Raw genomic sequence first — 22054 nt, 5'->3', positions numbered from 1 at the left:
CGGTGTAATGGAGTTGTTATGTTGAGTTTTTACTCATTAAAGGTTTCTAGTGTTGGAGAGAGCAGACATAAAGTTTAGATGCAATAGGATTTAAAAAAAAAAAAAGACCCATCTAGTGTGAAAGCAGTGAGTTTGAGTGAAATGTTGTTTCAGGCCATCTCAACCAAGAGTTGGGAGTTCGCCTTGTAATCGGAAGGTTGCCGGTTCGAGCCCCGGCTTTGACAGTCTCGGTCGTTGTGTCCTTGGGCGAGACACTTCACCCGTTGCCTACTGGTGGTGGTCAGAAGGCCCGGTGACGCCAGTGTCCGGCAGCCTCGCCTCTGTCAGTGCGCCCCAGGGTGGCTGTGGCTACAATGTAGCTTGCCATCACCAGTGTGTGAATGTGTGTGTGAATGGGTGGATGACTGGTTGTGTAAAGCGCTTTGGGGTCCTTAGGGACTAGAAAAAGCGCTATACAAATACAGGCCATTTACCATTTACAGGCCAAAAGTAATAACTCGATAGAGACGAAAGCAAAGCAAAGCATCACTGAGATTTGGTAATCCTTGTAAGAAGTGCACACACGCCCTCGAACACACACTACATGCACTCTAAATAATGTTTGCTCATCTTTGGTGATAATAAAAGAGCTTTACTCAATTTAAAAAACAAACAAACCACCTCTTCAACCTTTAGTGCCCTCTACTTTTGGTCTTTAGAACTTAAATAAAATGTAGTGTTCACAATTTATGAAAAGTTTGCCAGGTTGTAAAGCTACATGTAACTTACAAAGAGTGACAAAGAGACCTGTAGCAGCTGAAAAGGAAAAATAATTGGTATTCATATATTGAAATTTTCAGACTTGTCCCAGCTTCACACACGCTCGCTTTAAAATTTTGCTTTTTTATCCCTAACGTCTTCCTCTTTCCGTCTCTGCTCAAGCGTGCAGAACTGGAAACCGTGGTTTGGGTTGTTGAAATTCACGCAGAGCTGCTGCGGTGCTGACAATGCAGGAAACAGATACAAACTCTTTTCATTATCTCCTCTCTATCCTGCATTTTTCTCCTACCCCCGGTCAGTGGACATTAAAAAGTCGCGTCATGCACTTGGCAGAGCCGTCGGTGTTAAATTACCTGGGACCTGTGCCTCCCTCAGCATTCCACTGTAATTAAGAATATCTGTGGGGTCCACAGCAACCGTCCACGAGAAGAAAGCAGAGGGCAAAGCGAGAAAAGACGGAAAAAAAAAGTGTGTGTGTTTCAGCGTAGTGTGATGTCATCACAGTGAGAGCTGGTGCGTACTGCTTCCCCTTCTCATTTCCTCAGTCACTGAAGGAAAAAAAGGGAAAAGTGAGAGTATGTGTCATGATGCAAACATGGGTTAGAAGTGAAGTCATATGGGCCGTGCGGACATAAGGGGGAATTAAACAGGGGGGGAAAAGGGTCATATGCCCACCAATCAACATGGGCCGGAGCGGCTCAGAGCACAAAAGGAGTTGTGGCAGATGTTGTCTGAATAATGAGCGGGGGCGGGGCATGAAACCCTCTGCCAGCAGAGTGTCTGTCAGTGCGAGGGGAGCGATGGGAGAGGAAGGGCAGGCTTTTTTGTTTATCCAGGAGTACTAGCTCTCCTCAGAACTGCCTGCAGTTTTTAGTGGAGCCTGCTGGATTTGTTTCTGGATATTTTCACTTTGCACTGAGGATTTTCCTGAAGTTTACGTGGATGTTGTAAGGATTTCAGGAAAAAGGAAGCACTTTCTACCAGAGGAATAGTAATTATGTATTTGGCAATACTTGGAGAAGAGCCCAGAGGAATATATTTTTGGAATAGGTGACTTTATTGAAAGACTGAACTTTCATTCCTTTTATGGAATATAAAGTTGTTTTACAGTCCGAGCATTTTTGGGAGATATTGTTTGAATATTTTTGTATATCCAAAGCCTTTTGTTTTGAAGTTTGATCATCTTAATTGTGGCTGAATTTGTAATTTGAGAGAATATTTTATTTAAAAAATAGTTGAAATGTTTTATGTTCAGTTGTTAGCTTCTCATTTAAGAGAGGACAAACAGTGTTATTTTGCACACGGTTACTTTGACCACATGTTGGCTTCTTTTTAAACTACTCAGCATACACTAAATTTATACCTCAAAGGATTTCAATACCTCCTTTATATTTTTTTGTTGTTGTAAGCTGTGACAATTGTTTTAGTATGGGCAAGCCTCTGAGCAGACCAGATTGCCTCAGACAAAACCCTTCCTGTGTTGGGAAGGGGGAGGAGGAGGATATGAACATTGATGACTGCTATGTGCCCCAGAGATCCATTTATGACACCGTCCGGCTCAATGAGCAAATAGACTCGGGCTCTAAAGGTAGTCTTTCTTCCCGTCACTTCACAGGCAACCTCCCTTACACCCATCGCACGTTAGACCTCAGCAGCCTGTGTGGAAATGGAGCTCTCACTCCTTCTAGCTCATTTGAGATCCAAACCAGAAAACCTGTCACGCTAGATGAGCGTGCCATCTTTGATGGACTTAAGCTGAATGGGGACATTATTAGGGTGAATGACACAGTAATGTCGAAGTCACGTCTGCAGGGAGGAGAGAAAAAGGACCATGGCGGTCATCATCGGCGGTCATGGCGGACTTTTGCCCCCACTAATTTGGGCGAATACGCAAGCCGCAGTGGAACAGTGAGTTCTGGTAGTGCGGAGAGGCCTGGCCTGATCAATGGCAAAAGAGGACAGAGTAGGACCAGCTCACTGACATCTGAAGAGGACTCGGGTTTGTACAGCCCTACTGTGGAGAGGGAGCGACATGGTCGTAGATCCCACATAAGAACAGGCCCCGGAACAAGAAGCTTCTCATCTTCCGAGGCAATGCATGTGTCTGGGGACCTGAAAACAGGGCGATCGCTCAGCTCAGGGCAGGAGGACTTTCCTTTCTCGCCTGTGAGGGACAACCAATCTCTTTACCACAGTAGCAGCTTGGTTCAGGAGACAGAATCCTGTGGGAGCAAGGTTAATGAAAGGGATAACCTAAGCAATGGAGATTATAAATCTTCCACAGGGAAGTCATCTTCAGGGTCAGCCTCCAGAGCTCAAAATGACACCCCTGGATGGCGTTCCAGGACTTTAACAGACTATGATGAGCTATCCACTGCTGAACTGTTAGAGGATGTGTCATCTCAGGATGACTGTGAGTTGGTTAGTGTGGTAGTGACACAGCCTGAGACTTACGGAAACTCTGTAACTCTACCCACGGAGAGCTGCCAGCAAACACAACCCGGTACTGTACAACAAGGGGCATCCAAATACAGCATGGAGGAGCTGGAGGAGTTTCTGCAGTCACTGGAAGCCTGTCTGCCTAAAAGTATACAGACATTCCAGCACGCAGGGGAGCAAGAGATCGAGGCTTTACTGAATGCCATTGCTGCGTGCCCCGAAATGGACCCTATGGGCTTATTGACCCCACAGGTGGCCCAAAATAGTTTCTCCCTCCATTTCTGAACTTTTGACCACTATTATGCATCTCTTTAGATACGTTTTTCATGGATGATGGATTGGTGTTTGTCTTACATATCTGATTACACGATGGGTGAATGAGGTTTTTCTCAGCAGCCAGACTGGAAGTCTGTCTGCGTGATTGTGTACAGCTGGGATTTAACCATTAACCAAGCTGATGACTCCTTAACTGGTTAAACAGTTGAATGTGTTAGCTGGATTTTTAAAAGTTAACCAAAAGTGTTGATGTGGCGATTGTAGTCTCTGGACATGAATAATGAAATAACTTCCTGGGATTATGCACTGAATTTATGAATTTTTATGTGTGTCTTTTTTTTTTTTTTAGCTGTTTTTGAACTAACTTATAAAACAGGACATTATTGTAATTCACCTTCTCAAATTCCAGATTTGTTGAATGAATTCATGGAAATATCTGTTCTTTCCATACACATAATGCAAGTTTAATTGGATTTGTATGAATGTGATTTTTCAAGGCCACAGGAAATAATGTCCTGAAGATTAATGACATTGTATTTTGAGCAATTCTAAAATATTCATTATGATTTGTTCCATGTCTATTTAGGCTTTTCAGAAAGAGGACATTGATCCACTGCAGAACCAGCTTCAAGACATCAATTCCCTCGGGCAGGGTCTGATCCAGAATGCTGCTAAAGGCACTAGCACTAAGAAACTCGAGGACGACCTGGAAGGTGTCAACTCTAAGTGGAATACCCTCAACAAAAAGGTTACACGTGTTTGTGTTTTTTTTTTCCATTGTGAAAATATGAAGACTTGACCTTGGCCCTTAAAACAGGTGACATCTATATTTACCATTTGGTCTGCAGATTGCTGAGCGTTCAGCCCAGCTGCACGAAGCCCTCTTGCACTGTGGCCAGTTCCAGGATGCTCTGGAGTCCCTACTCAGCTGGTTGACTGACACGGAGGAGCTCGTGGCCAATCAAAAACCTCCGTCTGCCGAGTTCAAAGTGGTGAAGGCACAGATACAAGAGCAGAAGGTAAGCCAGTGGTGCAATCACAGATTCACACAAAGAGAAAACACATTGAAGTCTGTTTTAATGTTAGCACTTCAATACTTCATGTTTGCTTAACATTGGCCCCGCCATTAATTTTATTTAATTGGCATTAATTGTTAAAAACAAGTGTGGTACACAAAGCTTTGTGTTTAAAGAGCACTTCTTTTTTGTTGGGTAAATTTACTGGGTTTTTTTTTTTTCTTCAAAATAAAGCAATGAAAAGGCACCCAATGACTCTCTTTCTTTGTTTGCCTTTGACAGCTCTTACAGAGACTGCTGGACGACCGAAAGCCGACAGTGGAGCTAATAAAAAAGGAGGGAGGGAAGGTTGCTGAACTGGCAGAGTCTGTGGATAAGGAGAAAGTGGCAAAAGAGATTGAATGCCTGGGACAGAGGTGGGACACGCTTCTCAAGAAGGCTGAAAACAGGTTAGTATAAACACTGCAATGTAAAACCATAGACTGCATATAAAAGATGGGTGGATCCTCAATATTTAAAAGCGAAGGTGCATTCTTTCTAATGACCAGTAGGAGTAAGTCTGTTGGTTGGTATGATTTCAATCTCCAGGCACAAACAACTAGAGAGCATCTTAGTGGTGACTCAGCAGTTCCATGAGACTCTGGAGCCGCTGAGCGAGTGGCTGTCAGCCACAGAGAAACACCTCGCCAACTCTGAGCCAATAGGCACTGAGACTTCTAAGCTGGAAGATCAGATATCTCAGCACAAGGTAATATCCATCATTTTTCATCATTTCCATTTGTTTTCATGCTTTTTTTAAACTATCAGTTAAGTTCACTTCAGTTTTATTCATTTTGCTTGTTACTTGTAAGTTTGCGCTTCTCATTATTTCCCATTCATCTTTCTAAATTTCAGTTGAATATTTTTTATCACGTGTTTGTTTTTTGTTTGTCATGTTTTCTTGGTCCATTTCCCATCCCCTGCCGCCAGGCATTAGAGGAGGAGATTATGAATCACAGTAAAGACCTGTTTCAGGCTGTCAATCTTGGCCAAATGCTCAAAACTGTGAGCTCAGTGGACGATAAGGAGTTTGTTCAGTCTAAACTGGACACCGCTCAGGCCAGTTACATAGAGCTCCAGGAGCGATGCAGGAGGAAAGCTGAAATGCTTCAGCAAGCTTTGGCAAATGCCCAGCTGTTTGGAGAGGATGAAGTGGCTCTCATGAACTGGCTCAACGAGATACACACAAGGCTGAGTGAAGTGTCGGTGGAAGACTACAGACTAGAGGTTCTTGAAAAGCAGCTGGCAGACCAACGGGTATACACTCCTCCTCAGGCCACACATTTTGTAGCCCTTTCATTTAAGTTGCATCAATCATGTTTCAGTTTATTTTGCTCTTTTGTGTGTCACCATAGGAACATTTCTTGTTACTCTCAGTGACTCTCTGAAGTCTGTTTTTTTTTTCTTTTCAGGCACTGCAAAATGATATTGGCTTAAGGAAGAAGAATGTTGACCAAGCCATCTCCAATGGGGTAGAGCTACTGAAGCAAACAACAGGCACGTCTTCATTTATCAGTGTAGCAAACAGTTCTGTCTCTGTACTACTCATCATAAGGTTTATTGCCCTTTTTATTGAGCAGTGACGTTTTGCATGAATTACGTTGTTTTCACATCTATGAACTTCTGCAGAGAAATAGATTTCTAATTTTTCAATGATGGTGAGATAACACCTGTCTGTCCAATGGGATTTATATTTGTTTATTGCCAACAGCCAGTTAGCTTAGCTTAGCATAATAGAAATGCTTAAAACACAGTAGCTGCTAGCCACCATCTATTTAATATAAATCTCCATATAAGTATATATTTTGTAGCAAAAAGAGAGCCCTGGTTGTGCAAATAAGCACGCTTTGTTACTTTTGGACAGGGGCAGGTAAACTTAAGGTTATGGATAAAACCCCTGTTCTCTGATTTGCATAGTACAGGACAAATACAATTTTTAAAAAAACTCCTTCTATGTTTGCAGCCTTTGTGATCAGCTTAGCTAACCTTCAGCTAGATGTATGTTGCTATAAATTTAATATGCAGATTGTAAATGACAACATTGTGTAGGATGCAGGCTTATTCTTTTCTGTTAACCTCATGAATTTTGGCCCGGAGTTCAGCTAGCAGGAAGTTGTTAGCATAAGGTATCTCTGTTTTAGAACAAAAGAAGCATATGACAGTGAACATTATTATTTACTTTATGTCTATAGGTGATGAGGTGATCGTTATCCAAGGCAAACTGGATGGAATAAAAACAAAATATGCTGAGATAAACTCTATGAGTGCCAGTGTTTTAAAGACACTGGAGCAGGTTTTGAGTCTGTCTTCTAAGCTGCAGCATACTCACACGGATCTGAGCTCATGGCTAGAGAAAGCAGAGGCTGAGATTAACAGCTTTGCTCATCAGGAGCCAGTCGGCGAGCAGCTGATTCATTCACAAAGCAGGCAGAAGGTAAGGATTTCTACAACTTTGTCCAAAACATTGTAATTGTATTCATACAATGCAGCAATGCATTTATTACTTATGAACTGGTGCTTTCTGTCCAGGCCATGTTGAAAGAGATCAAAGACCAAAAACCAGTGTTGGACCAGCTGAATGAGTTGAGCAGTTCACTCTTGGATTTGATCCCCTGGCACACTCGTGAGAGTTTGGACAAACTTGTGTCTGAGGATAATGAGAGGTACAGAGCTGCCTATGACACTTTGACCCAGAAGGTCGACCAGATCAATGCTGACATACTCAAGTCACAACAGGTAAACCACATAACTTAACGCACTGCCTTTTATTCTCATTCGACTGTCTCTCTCTATTTTTTAAATGTATCTCTTGTTTTTTCTTGTTTCCAGTTTGAACAGGCCGCAGACAATGAACTCTCCTGGCTGACTGACGCTGAGGGGAAACTGCTATCGATGGGTGAGATCAGGCTGGAGCAGGACCAAACCACAGCTCAGCTCCAAGCACAGAAGGTTAGCCGTGTGTGTGTGTGTGTGTGCATGTCTGTGTGTGTGCGTACAGATCTCTATTTAAACAAATTAGAGTAAACACAGTGGTTTCTTTTGTTGACATACAGCCAAACTCACTCTACTGGTTTTACAGATTTTCTCCATGGACATCATGAGACACAAAGATGCTGTAGATGAGATTGTGAAAACAGGAAAGGCCATCATGACCAGCAAAAACCCAGAGGAGAAAGAAATCTTAAAGGTAAGAAAATATATTTCAAATTTCAGACATTTTTCAGTAAGAAAATGGACAGAAATTTCAAAATGATTCTTCTTGGGCTTCAATCAGGCCAAGACACAGACTCTCCTCGAGAAGTATGGTGTCGTCAGCCAGCTGAATTCAGAGCGTTGTCTGCAGCTTGAGCGAGCCCAGTCTCTTGCCACTCAGTTCTGGGAGACCTATGAGGAGCTGGGGCCATGGCTTCAGGAAACTTTAAACACCTTCAGCCAGTTACCCCCGCCTGCCATTGAGTACGACACGCTCAGGCAGCAACAAGAGGACCTCAGGGTAAGTGGTCAATGTGCGCTGATGCTCAACACAAAACATTTAATCACATAATTAAAAACTAAACTGATCATGTCACATCCTCTCCAGCAAATGCGGGAACTGATTGCAGAGCACAAGCCCCATATTGATAAGATGAATAAAACTGGTCCTCAGTTACTTGAGCTCAGCCCAGTGGAGGGTGAGCCCATCAGAGAGAAATACACAGCTACTGACCAACTTTACACCAAACTGAAAGCTGATGTCAAGCAGAGAGCTGCCACTTTGGATGAAGCCATCTCCAAATCCACTCAGGTAAGCAGTAGCTGTTTATTAGGTTTGATTATTTGATAATATATGATTATTGGGAATAATTAAGTTGATCATAGTGATGTCTGGTGCAAATGGTGGTCATAGTTTGCAAATGTAAACATCAACATTACCTTGGCTGTTAATTGTCTATTCAGTTAGTTGAGTAGCTTTTACATTTTTGAATATGTGCAAATTTGTCAAAGTAAAAAATAATTATACAGACGTGTTCTTGTTTCAAGGTAACTTTCCATAATAAAAACCCATGATATAAATTATATATGCAAACTGACGTGTTTCCTTTCCTCCTTTTCCAGTTCCATGATAAAATTGATCCCATGCTCGAATCCCTGGAACGGATTGCTGAACGCCTCCATCAGCCTCCATCCATCTCAGTGGAGGTGGACAAGATCAGGGAGCAGATTACAGAAAATAAGACGGTCTCTGTGGATTTGGAGAAGCTGCAGCCATCTTATGAGACACTGAAGCAACGAGGTGAAGAGATGATCGCACGATCCGAAGGGGCAGACAAGGACCTGTCTGCCAAAGGTACGGTATAGATATGCTTTCAATCATTTTTTATACATTTATTATTATTTATCAAACATCAAGCTTTTCTCCAGGTGCATGTAGCTTTTATGTATTTCCTTTTTCAGGATAACTAACGAATCAAGAAAAAGTCCAAGTTTCCCGCTGTAAATGTTGCTGTAAACGTGGAAAAACTTTCTTTGCCTCATTTTGTATTCCTCCTAATTGTGACTTTTTCTCTGTACAAGCTGTGCAAGACAAACTGGACCGCATGGTTTTCCTGTGGAACGACATCCAGGCATTGGTGGAAGAGCGGGAGGCGAAGCTGCTGGATGTGATGGACCTCGCAGACAAGTTCTGGTGTGACCACACCGCCCTCATCGTCACCATTAAGGACAGCCACGACCTGCTGAGGGAGCTGGAGGAGCCCGGAGTCGATCCTTCAGTCGTCAAACAGCAACAGGAATTTGTGGAGGTAAATAAAAAACCTATTACTTTTGATCATTAACAAATGGATAATTAAGAGAGGTGGTGCACTTTGATTATTAAATAATTTAAAAAAACAATGCATCCATACAGGGATTTAAGGAGGAGATTGATGGGCTGCAGGAGGAACTCGATGGGGTTCGAAACCAGGGTGCGGAGCTCATGACTGCCTGCGGGGAACCCGATAAACCTGTGATAAAGAAGAGCTTGGATGAAGTAATAGACTACACTGAAAAGCACTCACTCTACAGGTTTTGCCTACAAGATAATCATGCTAAAATATTTGTGTTATTTTTTCAGGTGAATACAGCGTGGGAGAATCTCAATAAGACGTGGAAGGAGAGAGGAGAGAGACTGGAAGAAGCCATGCAAGCTGCTGTGCAGTTTCAAGATGGCCTGCAGGTGCTTTGATCACTGCCTCAAGAGCAACACAATCAGAAAATTAAAGGGTTTAGAATATTTAAAAAGTTTTGAAACAGCAGACCTTTTCCAAAACTTCCCAGTCACGGTTCTCGTGGTTTTTAACTTTATTTGATGTGATCTTTTGGAAGCCTAGGAGTAACCCTTGAAGCTATTTTATTGACGTGGGGTTTCTCTCATATATCAGGCCTGCTTATAGAACAAAACACTGAGCATGCAAGTTAATAAGGGTTGTCTCTGCCTGTGTAGCTATCCTTGGAAAAACCTGGAAACTGTTCTAAGGGTCATCAAACCACATCTTTATTAATATATATATAGAGGTGTCAGATTAAGAGGGAATGTCATCTTTAAGGGCTAAATACTTAATATCAAGCTACACAATATACAAGCACTTGTTCATCACAAGATGTTTGATATTTAACAGATACAGTGAGCCAGGGAGTTTCCGAGGCCTTTTGATGAAACCACATATTACCATGCAGTTGATCTAACAGTTGATATAACATCTCATGAGAGCTCTACTGATTTTGAAACACCAGCCAGAGCGTGGTCGTGATATATTTGGCTCAAACATTAACTAGTGTGTAAGAAAGTTTCACGGTGAGGAAGGATTCTTTTACACAAGTTTAAATCTCCTCTTTGCACTTCTTCAGCACATTGGCATGTAACCTCAGGGCTTGTTTGGGTTTTTTTTTTTCATTTTCTTTGTGTATAATTTTCTAATTTATCAGCCAAACAGACCAACTGTAAGATTCAGGGCATAACTTTAAACTCAGTTTGAAACTTGACACCCTGTGCACCCAGCTTTGTTCTCTCACTAACAATGGTTTCCAACGCTGTATGCAGGGTATGTTTGACTGGGTGGATATTCTGGAGAGCAAGCTGGATTCAATGTCACCTGTGGGCACGGATCTGGAAACCGTCAAGCAGCAGATTGTGGAACTCAAGGTACAGTCTTGTAGATTTGTTTTGTTTTGTTTTTTTAGATCAAAACATCATTCACAAAAACAGAAATATTATTATTGTTATAGCTCTTCTCAGACTTTTCAATTCTTTTAACTTGACTCCTTGATGTTAGAGCAGCTGTGTCAAACACCAGCTGTGTTTATGCTGAGTTCTCGATTCATGGTCTGCTTTGTGTTAGTTCAAAAGCACTAAGAAAATGGCTTCATAAAGTAGCCGGATTTACTTTGATGTACAATAAGACAAATCTTGTTCTGAAAACACAAAGCTGGTATTGTCTGTGCGTCCTTCTTTCTGTTGACTGATTGGGTGTACCGCTGCATGTGCTGGGTTGCCAGGAGTTCAAAGGAGAAGCGTACCAGCTACAGATTGAGATGGAGCGTCTGAACCACCAGGCCGGCCTCCTGCTGAAGAAGGTGACAGAGGAGGCTGACCGCTCCGCCATCCAGGAGCCGATGTCTGAACTCAAAATGCTTTGGGACAACCTGGATGAGAAGATCATCAGTCGGCAGGTCAGCGAGAGAAAGAAGCAGAAGGGGAGCTTCACACCGAAAGTGCAAGCTATATAAGAAAACAGAAACGCTGACACTGATATCTAAATTTAAAAGGAATGGCAATATCATGTTTAAACAAGGTCTGCAATCATTCTGTGAAATATATTGTATAGTACCTCTACAGCTTCTTGTGGGCTAGAAACCAGACTCAGCAATGGCTTAAACAGTTTGTTTTCTCTCCCTGCAAAATTAAATGGTTTAATCTGTCATTAATCCAGCACAAACTGGAGGGAGGCCTTCTCGCACTGGGGCAGTTCCAGCATGCACTGGATGAGCTGCTGGCCTGGATGAGCCACACTGAGGAGCTGCTCAATGAACAGAAAAATGCTGGAGGAGACCCCAAAGCCATCGAGATAGAGCTCGCCAAGCACAACGTATGACAAACCTCTTATCTTGTGGTTTTTTAGGGGGCTATTTTTCAAATAAGTCCTTTCAGTTCAGTTTAGTTCAATTTTATTTGTATAGCCCAGTATCACATACAAAAATGTAAAACACTTCACAGGCATTAAAACCATATTAAGTAAACATTTATGGTATCTGTCAGTGTGCTGTTTATTACAGTAAATTAGTCATTATCCACTTTGTGCTTAATATCCATCTGCACAACATCTTGCCGTTCCTGCTGATTTATCTCTGCAGGTCCTCCAGATAGATGTGTTGGCTCACAAGTCAACAGTCGAGACAGTGAACAAAGCCGGCAATGATCTGGTGCAGTCCAGCGCTGGAGAGGAAGCTTCTAGTCTGCAGAGCAAACTGGAGAATCTGAACCAGCGATGGAAAGCCATCCTGGAAAAGACGGAGCAGAGGAAGCAACAGCTGGAAAGCTCTCTGCTTCAGGTATATTAAAAAAAGTTAACCTGTGTCTCATTTCTTGTTAAATTGTGAGAAAATAGTTTTTAGGTCGAAGTCAAAAAGCTCTGCAGGGAGGAGAGACTTCTCTCCCTACCCCCTTCTTATTATTCGATTTGCATCCTGAAAGCTAAAGTAAATCATTCTATTGTTTTCACTTTAAGGTTTTAATTCATTATGAAACAGGCTTATAAATACCGAGCTAAATGAATCCAAGGAATTAAAAACTCACACATCCTCCTCTCTGAATCACAGGTTGCTAATAGCGAGTGTGTGAGGCACCTTTTGTCCTGACTCAGGTTGAATTGTGTTGCAGGCTCAGGGTTTCCATGGTGAGATAGAAGACATGCAGCAGTGGCTGAAAGACACAGAACGTCAGCTGTTGGCATCAAAGGCTGTGGGAGGCTTACCAGACACGGCCCGGGAGCAGCTTAACGCCCATCTGGTATGTGTTTAACAATATGAGAGGCTGCATACAGATGGCAGACTTGGGAGGAGGTGACTGTCTTTTCTGTGTTTTATCTGAAGTGTGAAAATTAAACGACACTACAAAATACACTACTCTCATTGCCCTGCAGTCTGTGATAAAAAAGACCTCTTCAAGTGTTTCAAATTGATTCATCCGTATCTGACTATAATGAATTTAGGAATGTTTTCCTGCTTTGTCTTCCTACTTTGTAATGGAGACACTTTCACAGTGAGCTCTCCCTTAAGAGGCAGCAGTGGTGACAGTTCAGGGAACTGAAAACAGACAGATTACTTTCATCAAATTAGTAACATTATCCTGGTCAAATGTTTGTGAGAAACATGCTTCTGAGATGCTCGGCATGACTCACCATGCTCATTCTTTAACCATTTTCGAGTTACATTTGGACTAGCGACTGACAAATTCATCCCATTGAACACTGCAGAAATCCAAAAGTAACAATAGATCGGTCTTTAACTGTAATTCAGCCTGTTTGACAAAACCATCACTCTCCTCTGTGTTGTTGTTTTTTTTTCCTCACAGGAGTTGTGTTCTGCCTTTGAGTCAAAAGAGGAGCTGTATCAGGAGCTCCAGAACAAGGGTCAGCAACTGCTAACGATGATGCCCGAGGGTCCAGACAGTAACACGGAGCAGGACCTCGCCAACCTGAAGGAAAAATGGGAAGCGGTGCAAGCGAAGGTCGCTGAAAGAAAGGTAGGGGAATGACTGAATGGCTTTCACTGCCCTTAGCTTGATGACTCAGGATTTCAGATTAAGGGATCGCTGACACACACTTGAGCCATGACTGTGTGGTTGAAAGCTTCTAATCCCAGTGCCGATAACCAATGGTGTAAAGACAGAGCGCTGGCGAGGACACACAGGATGCGGTTACACTGTAGATCAGAGTGGAACAACAGTGGTGTCATACGTTTCCACAGTGTAGGGTTGACAAAACATCAGCTAATATTTAAGCCAAATGTCATCATTCACTTTGGGTTTTTTTTAGTTTTGTTGCTAAAATGTATAAAACACCACCACTGCTCTCAGATATGGTTCTCCTTATTTTAGCTGCTTCAACTTTTACTGTAACATCTTGCTTTTGCATCCTATTAACTTTGGCCCTCTTCCCAGGAAATCAAAGTCTGGTAAATCTTAGCGCTGGTCAGAGCTGCTGGCCAAACTCTCTACAGCCTTCCCTGTGATACCTCTGCAGTCAAGTGGCTTATTTTTCTGTAGGACATATGCACTGCTACAATACAATTCCATATTTAGCAAGACACTCGACATGACCCACGATAAATGGGAAAAACACATCAGCAGCCGTAATTCTCACCAGGTTTGTAATGTCATTAGCACAGCATTTACTGCCATGTGATGACCCTGAGCCACCGGCCTCAGCTGTACCAAACGGATGTTTTTCAGTGATGGAGTGGCTGTTTCCTTTACTCAATTAAAACCTCATGATGCCTCAGCCATCAGTCCCCTCCAGATATATTAACTTCCTCTCTTTAAATAGAGGTCATGTTTGGCACTGTTGAAGTGCAATTGTATCCCCCGCAGTGCCCTCTTTATCTGTTGCTATAACAACCAGAGATACTTTACACCGCTAAACAATGCACATGTGTTATAAACAGGATAGCGCTCTTTGATTTTTGTCCAGTATTACTTCAGTTTTTTTAACGTTTTGTCTCCACAGGTGAAACTAGAAGAAGCTTTGACTGTGGCTACAGATTTCCACAACTCCCTGCAAGATTTCATCAACTGGCTAACCCAAGCAGAGCAGACGCTGAACACAGTTTCGCCCGCTTCCCTCATACTGGAGACCATCATGTTTCAGATAGATGAGCATAAGGTACGTCTTTGCACGTGGAGGACAGGCCTTCTGGTCCAACTTTGCTTGATTACTAGACATTACTGCGGTAACGTCTAGTAGTCTTATTGAGTCGGTGAGAAATTAAAATTATTAGTACCCTGATTACCGGTTCATGATTACCAGCTCATCATTCTGCTTTGTCTTAAAGCCAACAATGACTTAATGGCATCTGTATTATCCTTGAGAACAGAGCTCATTAGCACATTACCCACATGACTTACATTTCCTCTGCTGTCAGTTGAAAAACCTTTATTCCTTTTTTATTGTTAGAACATCTGGCCTGAATCCTTTCCCTTTTCTCCCTCGCATTGTGTCTGTGCAGATGTTTGTGACGGAGGTAAACTCCCACAGAGAACACATTATTGAACTGGACAAGACGGGCACACATCTGAAGTACTTCAGCCAGAAACAGGATGTGGTCCTGATAAAGAACCTGCTGCTCAGCGTGCAAGGGCGCTGGGAGAAGCTGGTGCAGAGGTCTGTTGAGCGGGGTCGTCTACTGGACGACGCCAGGAAGAGGGCGAAGCAGGTACTGTTCTGTGAATATTTATGCTGAGTTTGAACAGGCATGACATCAGGACTTTTTATTATCATTGGAAAGCTCTGGAAATAGGATATTAAACCTGTTTCTTATTCTTTCTGCAGCCTATTACAGAACTTTCTGAATTATAGGGCCCTTCTGCTCCAATCATGCTAACATTAAGCAGGGCTCTGCCATAAATCTAGTGAACTCATACCTGTTTTTAAAATGCTTTACACTGTTTTTTGTTCTTAATTTTTCATTAGTTCCATGAAAATTTCAATAAACTGATGGAGTGGTTAGATGAATCTGAGAAGACTCTGGACTCTGAAGTGGAAATTGCCAATGATCCCGATAAAATCAAGACGCAGCTGGCACAGCACAAGGTAACTGAGAGAAAAATGTGTTAACACAGCCAGAGACATGGAGCAACATCTACAAAAAACGTTTCATTCATTAAACAGAAATATCTGAAACACCAGAGCTGGAATTTGAAAATGGGATCTGTTATTTGAAATTACAGAGTCAGTAGAATCCAAATGCTTACATTGCTGTTGACTATTGTTGTGTTTGTGGTGTTATGCTGGGAGATTGTGCTAATCTTGTCATAATCCCTGAATGGACCAAATGTTTTAAGGCTGCCCTAGCTTTTGGATACATTTAATCTCTATGGAGCAAGAGCTCTTGAGTTTTGACCTCCTTTTTGTTCTTCTCGCTGAAGACTGTATTCTTAATCACAAAAAGCACACACCACACGCAGATTAAGATACTGTTTGACATGCCAGTAGTAATAATAATAAAATCTCTTGAGATGATTTGCTGTTTCCATTTGAAGATAGAGGCATTATGAGTCCACTAAACCGGACCACTTGGGGGTTGTGTATATTATTTTTCCTTTTTTTTCCCCATCGTGCAGGAGTTCCAGAAAGCTCTTGGCAGCAAACACTCTGTGTATGATACCACCACTCGAACAGGACGGGCCTTGAAAGACAAGACCACTCTACAGGATGACAGACAGAAGCTGGACGACATGCTGAGTGAACTGAGGGACAAATGGGACACTGTTTGTGGGAAGTCAGTGGAAAGGTGAGGATTTTCTCCCAATGAGGGTTGTATTTCATTCTGCTAAACAGCCTCACTGTGAATATTTTGTTCTGTTCTGCAGACAAAACAAGCTGGAAGAGGCCTTGTTGTTCTCCGGCCAGTTTACAGATGCTCTCCAGGCTCTTATTGACTGGTTGTACAGGGTGGAACCTCAGCTGGCTGAGGACCAGCCCGTACATGGAGACATAGACCTGGTTCTCAACCTGATAGACAACCACAAGGTAGAGAACAGCACCACACCGAAGACCCAGGATCCCTTTGTTTTGTTGATTGGCCCATTTGTTGCTGACGTTAGTGGCAGAAATCAAGTGAAACCTTTCACTGCTGCCACGCCCAAACCTTTTATCATTCCTAACACAATACAAGACGAAAGAATCTTAAACTAACACGGGGGATAGACAATACATTAAAACAACAAAAGGGGAGGCATTGTATTACTTTCTCATTGAGAGTCTGTTTTCTTTCGGGTTGTGTATTGAGCAAAGCTTTGAAAATTGATGCTGGTGTGTTTTTCCTTACTCATTATTAATATTATATTAATAACATTCTTTGTGTTAGCATTTTATTGAAGTAAGAGGACAACAGATACTAAAAGCACCCTGTTTTATGCTTCTTGTCATTGGGCCAGCTGTGAAATAGAGACAAAAAGATGTTTTTTGAAATAATGTTTAAAATTAATTTAAGAATTTGTCATTTAAAAAACTGGATATTGTTAATATTTTGGCTGACTGTGTCCTCAAATGTCTCGTTACTGCAGGTTTTTCAGAAGGAGTTGGGAAAGCGGACGGTAAGCGTCCAGGCCCTCAAACGTTCAGCCAGGGAGCTGATTGAGAACACTCACGATGACTCCTCCTGGGTCAAAGTCCAGATGCTGGAGCTGAGCACGCGCTGGGAGACGGTGTGCAACCTGTCTGTGTCTAAGCAGACCCGGCTGGAGCAGGCTTTGGGCCAGGTATTCCTGACAGTACTCCAAACAATCACAAGGTAGAAGGTAAGTAAAGTATGTTAGCCTGACATATGCGTCTTCTCCCACTGCAGGCTGAAGAATTTCACTCTGCTGTTCACATCCTGCTGGAGTGGCTAGCTGAGGCAGAGCAAAGTTTGCGCTTCCATGGCAGCTTGCCCGACGATGAAGAAGCTCTGCGAGCGCTTATCGAACAACACAAGGTAAAGCAATGCAAATGATTCTGCTTTTTTTTATTTCAGAAAAAAACTTTTATGTCTTAAGTTGTTTCATATTTTTGTTGCTTTATTAAAGAAATAAAACACATTGCCAATACTTTGCTTGAATAAACAGTTAAGATCCTGACTCTGTAATTGCAGCCTGTCTAAAAGTAGATGGCATGCTGCTTTCAGTGCCAAAAATATTTTTCTTAACTATGAGGTCATCTGATTAGAATTACTGGGCTCTGCTCCGGTTTTAAACCAAGTATGAGCAATGTTTTGTTTTTATTTTTAGATATGGGATGGGATAGTTTCGAATCCCAACGCTTTTTCAATTTAAAAAAAAAATTCTTTTAAAGGTGTTCATGAAAAAACTGGAAGAAAAGCGAGTGGCTCTAAATAAAGCGGCCAGTATGGGGGAGGCCATTCTCAGCATCTGCCATCCAGACTCTATCACAACCATCAAGCACTGGAACACCATCATTAAAGCCCGCTTTGAAGAGGTCAGTCCACTGTTTCATACCTTCAGGTTTAACAGAACACATTAACCTATTTTGATAAATTAAAATAAGGAAGAATTACTCATTTTAACAAGGGTTGGATCAGAAACTCTTTATAGCACTCAAAAAATCAGAGAAAAAGTTACTATGGATAGTCATTATATAAAAAAAAGTAATAATGATTCATCTTAGCAGGTAAACAAAATCAAGTTGTGTGCAGTTAACTTGATTTCAGTGTATCTGAAATTAATTTAGTTATTAGTAATATAAGTGTATTACTGCTGTTACACAGGTGCAGGCTTGGGCCAGACAGCACCAGCAGCGACTGGCCACAGCCCTCACTGAGCTGCTAGCTACTCAGGAGCTGCTGGAAAATCTTCTGACGTGGCTACAGTGGGCTGAGACCAACCTCAACGACAAGGATAAGGAGCCACTCCCTCAGGAGATCGAGGAGGTCAAAAACCTCATAGCAGAACACCAGGTACATCAAAAAAGCAAATGATAATAAATCAAATTTTATAACTTTAGTTTTTTTTTTAATTCCATATTTTAATGATTGCGTGGGCATTCAGTTAACAGTAGTTTACTGCTGCTCGCCCCCTGCAGGCATTCATGGAGGAAATGACCAGGAAGCAACCAGATGTTGACAAAATCACCAAGACACACAAAAGGAAGGCTGCTGCGGAGCCCCAGATCCAGTCTCAGATCCCCGTGTTGGACAAAGGAAGAGCTGGAAGTATGTATCCAATCACTGTTCCTCATAGAGTATGACCCGAGCCATCTGGCCATGCTCTGAATCACTTCAGGGTGACACGACATCCTCAATTTGCCCATTTTAGCACCTGGAATGATGTCAGTGTGAATGCATTCCTCCTGATTATATGGTGGAAACACAGTCATTTTAAAGTTTTTTGTCTTTCCCTTACAGGAAAACGTTCTCCCACGCAAGCGATGTATGCGTCATCAACACAAGCTCCCATTGAAACAAAGAACCCACGGGTTAACCTGCTGGTGACCAAGTGGCAGCACGTGTGGCTGCTGGCTTTGGACAGAAGGAGGAAACTCAATGATGCTTTGGACAGACTGGAGGAGGTAATCTAGCAAAATCTGCAGACATTTTTCTGCAAATTTCTAGCTTTTTAGTTATTAATGTTGACCTTTCTTTCTTTATCTGCTCAGCTGAAAGAATTTGCCAACTTTGACTTTGATGTGTGGCGGAAACGTTACATGCGCTGGATGAACCATAAAAAGTCTCGCGTCATGGACTTCTTCCGCCGCATTGACAAAGACCAAGACGGCAAAGTGACGCGACAGGAGTTCATAGAAGGCATCCTCTCCTCCAGTAAGTGTCAGACTCAAAGCTGAAAAACATCTACACCGCTGAACAAAATGCTCCTTTTTGCAACACTCAGTGTCTCTTCAACAGAATTCCCAACAAGTCGTCTGGAGATGAGCGCCGTGGCAGACATCTTTGACAGAGACGGTGACGGCTACATTGACTACTACGAGTTTGTAGCAGCTCTACATCCCAACAAAGACGCTTACAAACCACTAACAGATGCTGACAAAATTGAGGACGAGGTAATAAGAACGCCTGCGGCATTAATTTCACATTTTCAAATGTGAGGCGTCGCTTAATAAAAAAAATGATGCGTTCGCAGGTCACGCGCCAAGTGGCGAAGTGCAAATGTCCAAAACGATTCCAGGTGGAGCAAATTGGTGCCAATAAATACCGGGTAAGCACATTTTTATGTGTTTGGCTTATCTAACAGTGAAATTTTTTTAAGCAATACAAGCTGTGACATGGTTATGAAATAATTTAAAATAAAAGACTTTTCAGGGAATACTCTTGTTAAAGGTAAGTGTTGAACATGATGACAAAAGTGCGAATGTGTGCTAACCTTTTTATATTTTTTATTGTTCCTCACATCACCAGTTCTACCTTGGAAATCAGGTACATCCTCTTTTCTTTCCCTCCTTCTCTTCTGTGCCTTATCGAGCCTTGCGTCCTTTTTTCGTTTACCACGTTTGCTGTCCAATTAACACTTTCTGCCCAGATTCCTGGCTGATGTTCTCAGATGTTCTGGAACTCAGAAGTAGAAATAAAAAAAGTCTATGGCCTGCTGATTTAATCTAACTTTATTTAACACTGGCCTGAGATGTGTGTTTGGTCTGAGAATTTATGGTAGCTTCACACATAACTCTAAATCTGATTTAAAATGAGTAAATGAAAGAAGCATGCTTTCAAGTTTTATGGCAGTCGACGTTTATGTCCAATCTAAATTTGTTCTTTTCACATAGGTTATGTTTTTTGGGGGGAAATAAGACTTATTTGCGTTATAATTAGTGCAATTAATGTTTCTATATATATATATATATATATCTGTATATCTGCTTTTGAGTTTCAGAAAATGCAATATTGGCGTGCCAGTACCATTTCAGCCCATATTTTACTGGTTCATGGGCATAAATTCATCTGCTGGGCATACAATAATGCTTTCTGTGTGCTTGCCTTTGGTGCTTCAGTGTCATGGGAATGATTTACCTCAGCACTGGCTGACACTATTTATTACATTATTTGGGCAACTTTGATGATTTCAATGAACACGTTGCTTTTCACTTCTCTTACTTTGTTAATATGTGCTGGCAACCTGCATGTCGGAAAAAGGTCATTACTGAGGGGTCAGTGAGAGGGGATAGGGGCGTTAGTGATGCTTTATGAACTAGTTTGTATTATTGTTATCACACAACAATAAATTAAAAATAATTCTTTTGACAGTTTGGTCTGGTTCACTGCTTACATGACTCCTTAATCGGCGATGAGACAATAGCAAACAGGGAAAATCAAAATCTTACCCCCCACCTACACGTTGCAGTTTTGGAAAGCTGTATTCTGGTAAATGGTTATTCTTAAGCTGTTTCTTGTGCCTCCTTTTACTCCAGATCATCATCACCTTTAATGTATTTGATCACTAGACTCACCAGTGGCATTAAATCATTATGATAATCATACAAGTGCAGGATTTTTGTTATCAGTTAAAGAGATACCATATGATAATAGGAAGTTAGTGGACCGTCATCAGTGTTTGGTCATGTCTGCGTGTCACACTGTGGTGGTGGATTTAGACAGAAGTGATTTGAACCATTCCTCATGTGTGCCATTTGGAGCTAGCTGCATTGGATCTGCATCAGTGTCAATGCATCCTGAGTATTTGTAGCTGTAGAAAGTGCAACAAAGTGCTGGATTGTAGGAGATTGATGTTTGTGCGTTTGATCAGAATGTGATGTTGATTTTGACAGAAAGCATGCACGCTGTAATTGCAAACTCCGTTTTTGTGCCTGATGCTCATGGTCTCATCCAACTGGCTGACATGTGTGGTATGCCCTCATAAAGCTTGAATCATTCTCCCCATAACATGCTCACTGTTCCTATGTCTGCTATGTGTGGTAGGTGACATGAAGTCAAATTATTACACACTGGGGCCCCCTGGTGGTGTAATCATGTGCCTTCAGTTATGGTGTTTTTTTTTCTTCACAGGCTCCTTCTGCAGTAAAAGTGGAGTCTTACATTGCTGAGATAAAGCCAGACACATAGACATTACAACCAGAAACCACAATTACACAGTGATCACTGAAAAAAGAGAGGAAAAAATAGGCTGGTTAAGTTTGTAAAGCTGTGAAGTTTGATGTATTTACTGCTTTACAACATCTCATATTAAGTTAACCCTCAACAGCAGCAGGTATGAATGTAGAGCCTGACTGATGATATGGCTTTGAGGCTGATTCTGATAGCTCTAATTAAAAATACAAATGAAATTATATGATTAAAGGAAAAAACGTTATTTGCTAATCTGTCAGCATCAGCATTTATTGGGATTGATAAATGAAAATTAAAAAGTAAAAAAGAGACGGGAGAAATAACCATTCAACCATGTTATGAGTGTTGATGTGTGTCCACCAGAGGGCGCTCTGAAAACATTCCGAGCAGAGGTGGGCATGTAAATAAATAACTTCACATAACCAATGTGAGGTTTTTTGTGCATGACAGAGAAAAATATATTGGCCATTGGAATATCATTGGTACGGGTATCAGTAAAAATCATTTGGGCTTCACAAAATTCATGATAATGTCACAAAAAGCTCTTTTTGAACGTTATGTTGTGTAATTATTTTATTGTCTTATTTACACAGATACCAATATCCTGTATGGGATATCTGAAGTAAATGAATATCAACTAACAAAATCAGTCAGGCTCTACTTCAAGTTGTAGTGTATAGTACATGAATCAATGACTATGAAGTAGTCAGTTCACTGTAGCA

The 22054-nt window shown here is 41.7% G+C and overlaps 1 protein-coding gene across 5 annotated transcripts in view; it reads left to right on the top strand.

The window, feature by feature from the left end:
• The window catches only part of dst (dystonin), a 97561-nt gene that overhangs the window by 69739 nt on the left and 5768 nt on the right, over nt 1-22054 (top strand). For 3 of the 5 annotated variants that reach the window (XM_085428344.1, XM_085428341.1, XM_085428343.1), the window contains 37 exons: nt 4061-4222; nt 4323-4493; nt 4773-4939; nt 5079-5238; nt 5460-5786; nt 5942-6026; nt 6722-6963; nt 7059-7265; nt 7359-7478; nt 7609-7716; nt 7804-8022; nt 8110-8313; nt 8625-8856; nt 9084-9310; nt 9415-9537; nt 9622-9723; nt 10588-10689; nt 11043-11216; nt 11477-11632; nt 11898-12095; nt 12424-12552; nt 13117-13287; nt 14270-14425; nt 14769-14975; nt 15233-15352; nt 15883-16052; nt 16132-16291; nt 16828-17022; nt 17109-17237; nt 17594-17737; nt 18027-18215; nt 18341-18470; nt 18663-18826; nt 18914-19076; nt 19161-19315; nt 19396-19470; nt 19671-19688. In XM_085428344.1, coding sequence (XP_085284470.1) covers nt 4061-4222; nt 4323-4493; nt 4773-4939; nt 5079-5238; nt 5460-5786; nt 5942-6026; nt 6722-6963; nt 7059-7265; nt 7359-7478; nt 7609-7716; nt 7804-8022; nt 8110-8313; nt 8625-8856; nt 9084-9310; nt 9415-9537; nt 9622-9723; nt 10588-10689; nt 11043-11216; nt 11477-11632; nt 11898-12095; nt 12424-12552; nt 13117-13287; nt 14270-14425; nt 14769-14975; nt 15233-15352; nt 15883-16052; nt 16132-16291; nt 16828-17022; nt 17109-17237; nt 17594-17737; nt 18027-18215; nt 18341-18470; nt 18663-18826; nt 18914-19076; nt 19161-19315; nt 19396-19470; nt 19671-19688 — 5961 coding nt within the window. Of the gene's footprint in view, nt 1-4060; nt 4223-4322; nt 4494-4772; nt 4940-5078; nt 5239-5459; nt 5787-5941; nt 6027-6721; nt 6964-7058; nt 7266-7358; nt 7479-7608; nt 7717-7803; nt 8023-8109; nt 8314-8624; nt 8857-9083; nt 9311-9414; nt 9538-9621; nt 9724-10587; nt 10690-11042; nt 11217-11476; nt 11633-11897; nt 12096-12423; nt 12553-13116; nt 13288-14269; nt 14426-14768; nt 14976-15232; nt 15353-15882; nt 16053-16131; nt 16292-16827; nt 17023-17108; nt 17238-17593; nt 17738-18026; nt 18216-18340; nt 18471-18662; nt 18827-18913; nt 19077-19160; nt 19316-19395; nt 19471-19670; nt 19689-20513; nt 20631-22054 lie in introns of all 5 variants that reach the window. The other 2 variants (XM_085428342.1, XM_085428340.1) reach the window with 1 other exon arrangement.

This window comes from Rhamphochromis longiceps, linkage group LG13 (assembly GCF_057381845.1).
Source record: "Rhamphochromis longiceps isolate RC_006_pf linkage group LG13, R_longiceps_female_GT1.1, whole genome shotgun sequence".
Taxonomy (NCBI): domain Eukaryota; kingdom Metazoa; phylum Chordata; class Actinopteri; order Cichliformes; family Cichlidae; genus Rhamphochromis; species Rhamphochromis longiceps.
The sequence above is the reverse complement of the archived record's forward strand: the minus strand, read 5'-3'. Positions and strand labels throughout refer to the sequence as shown.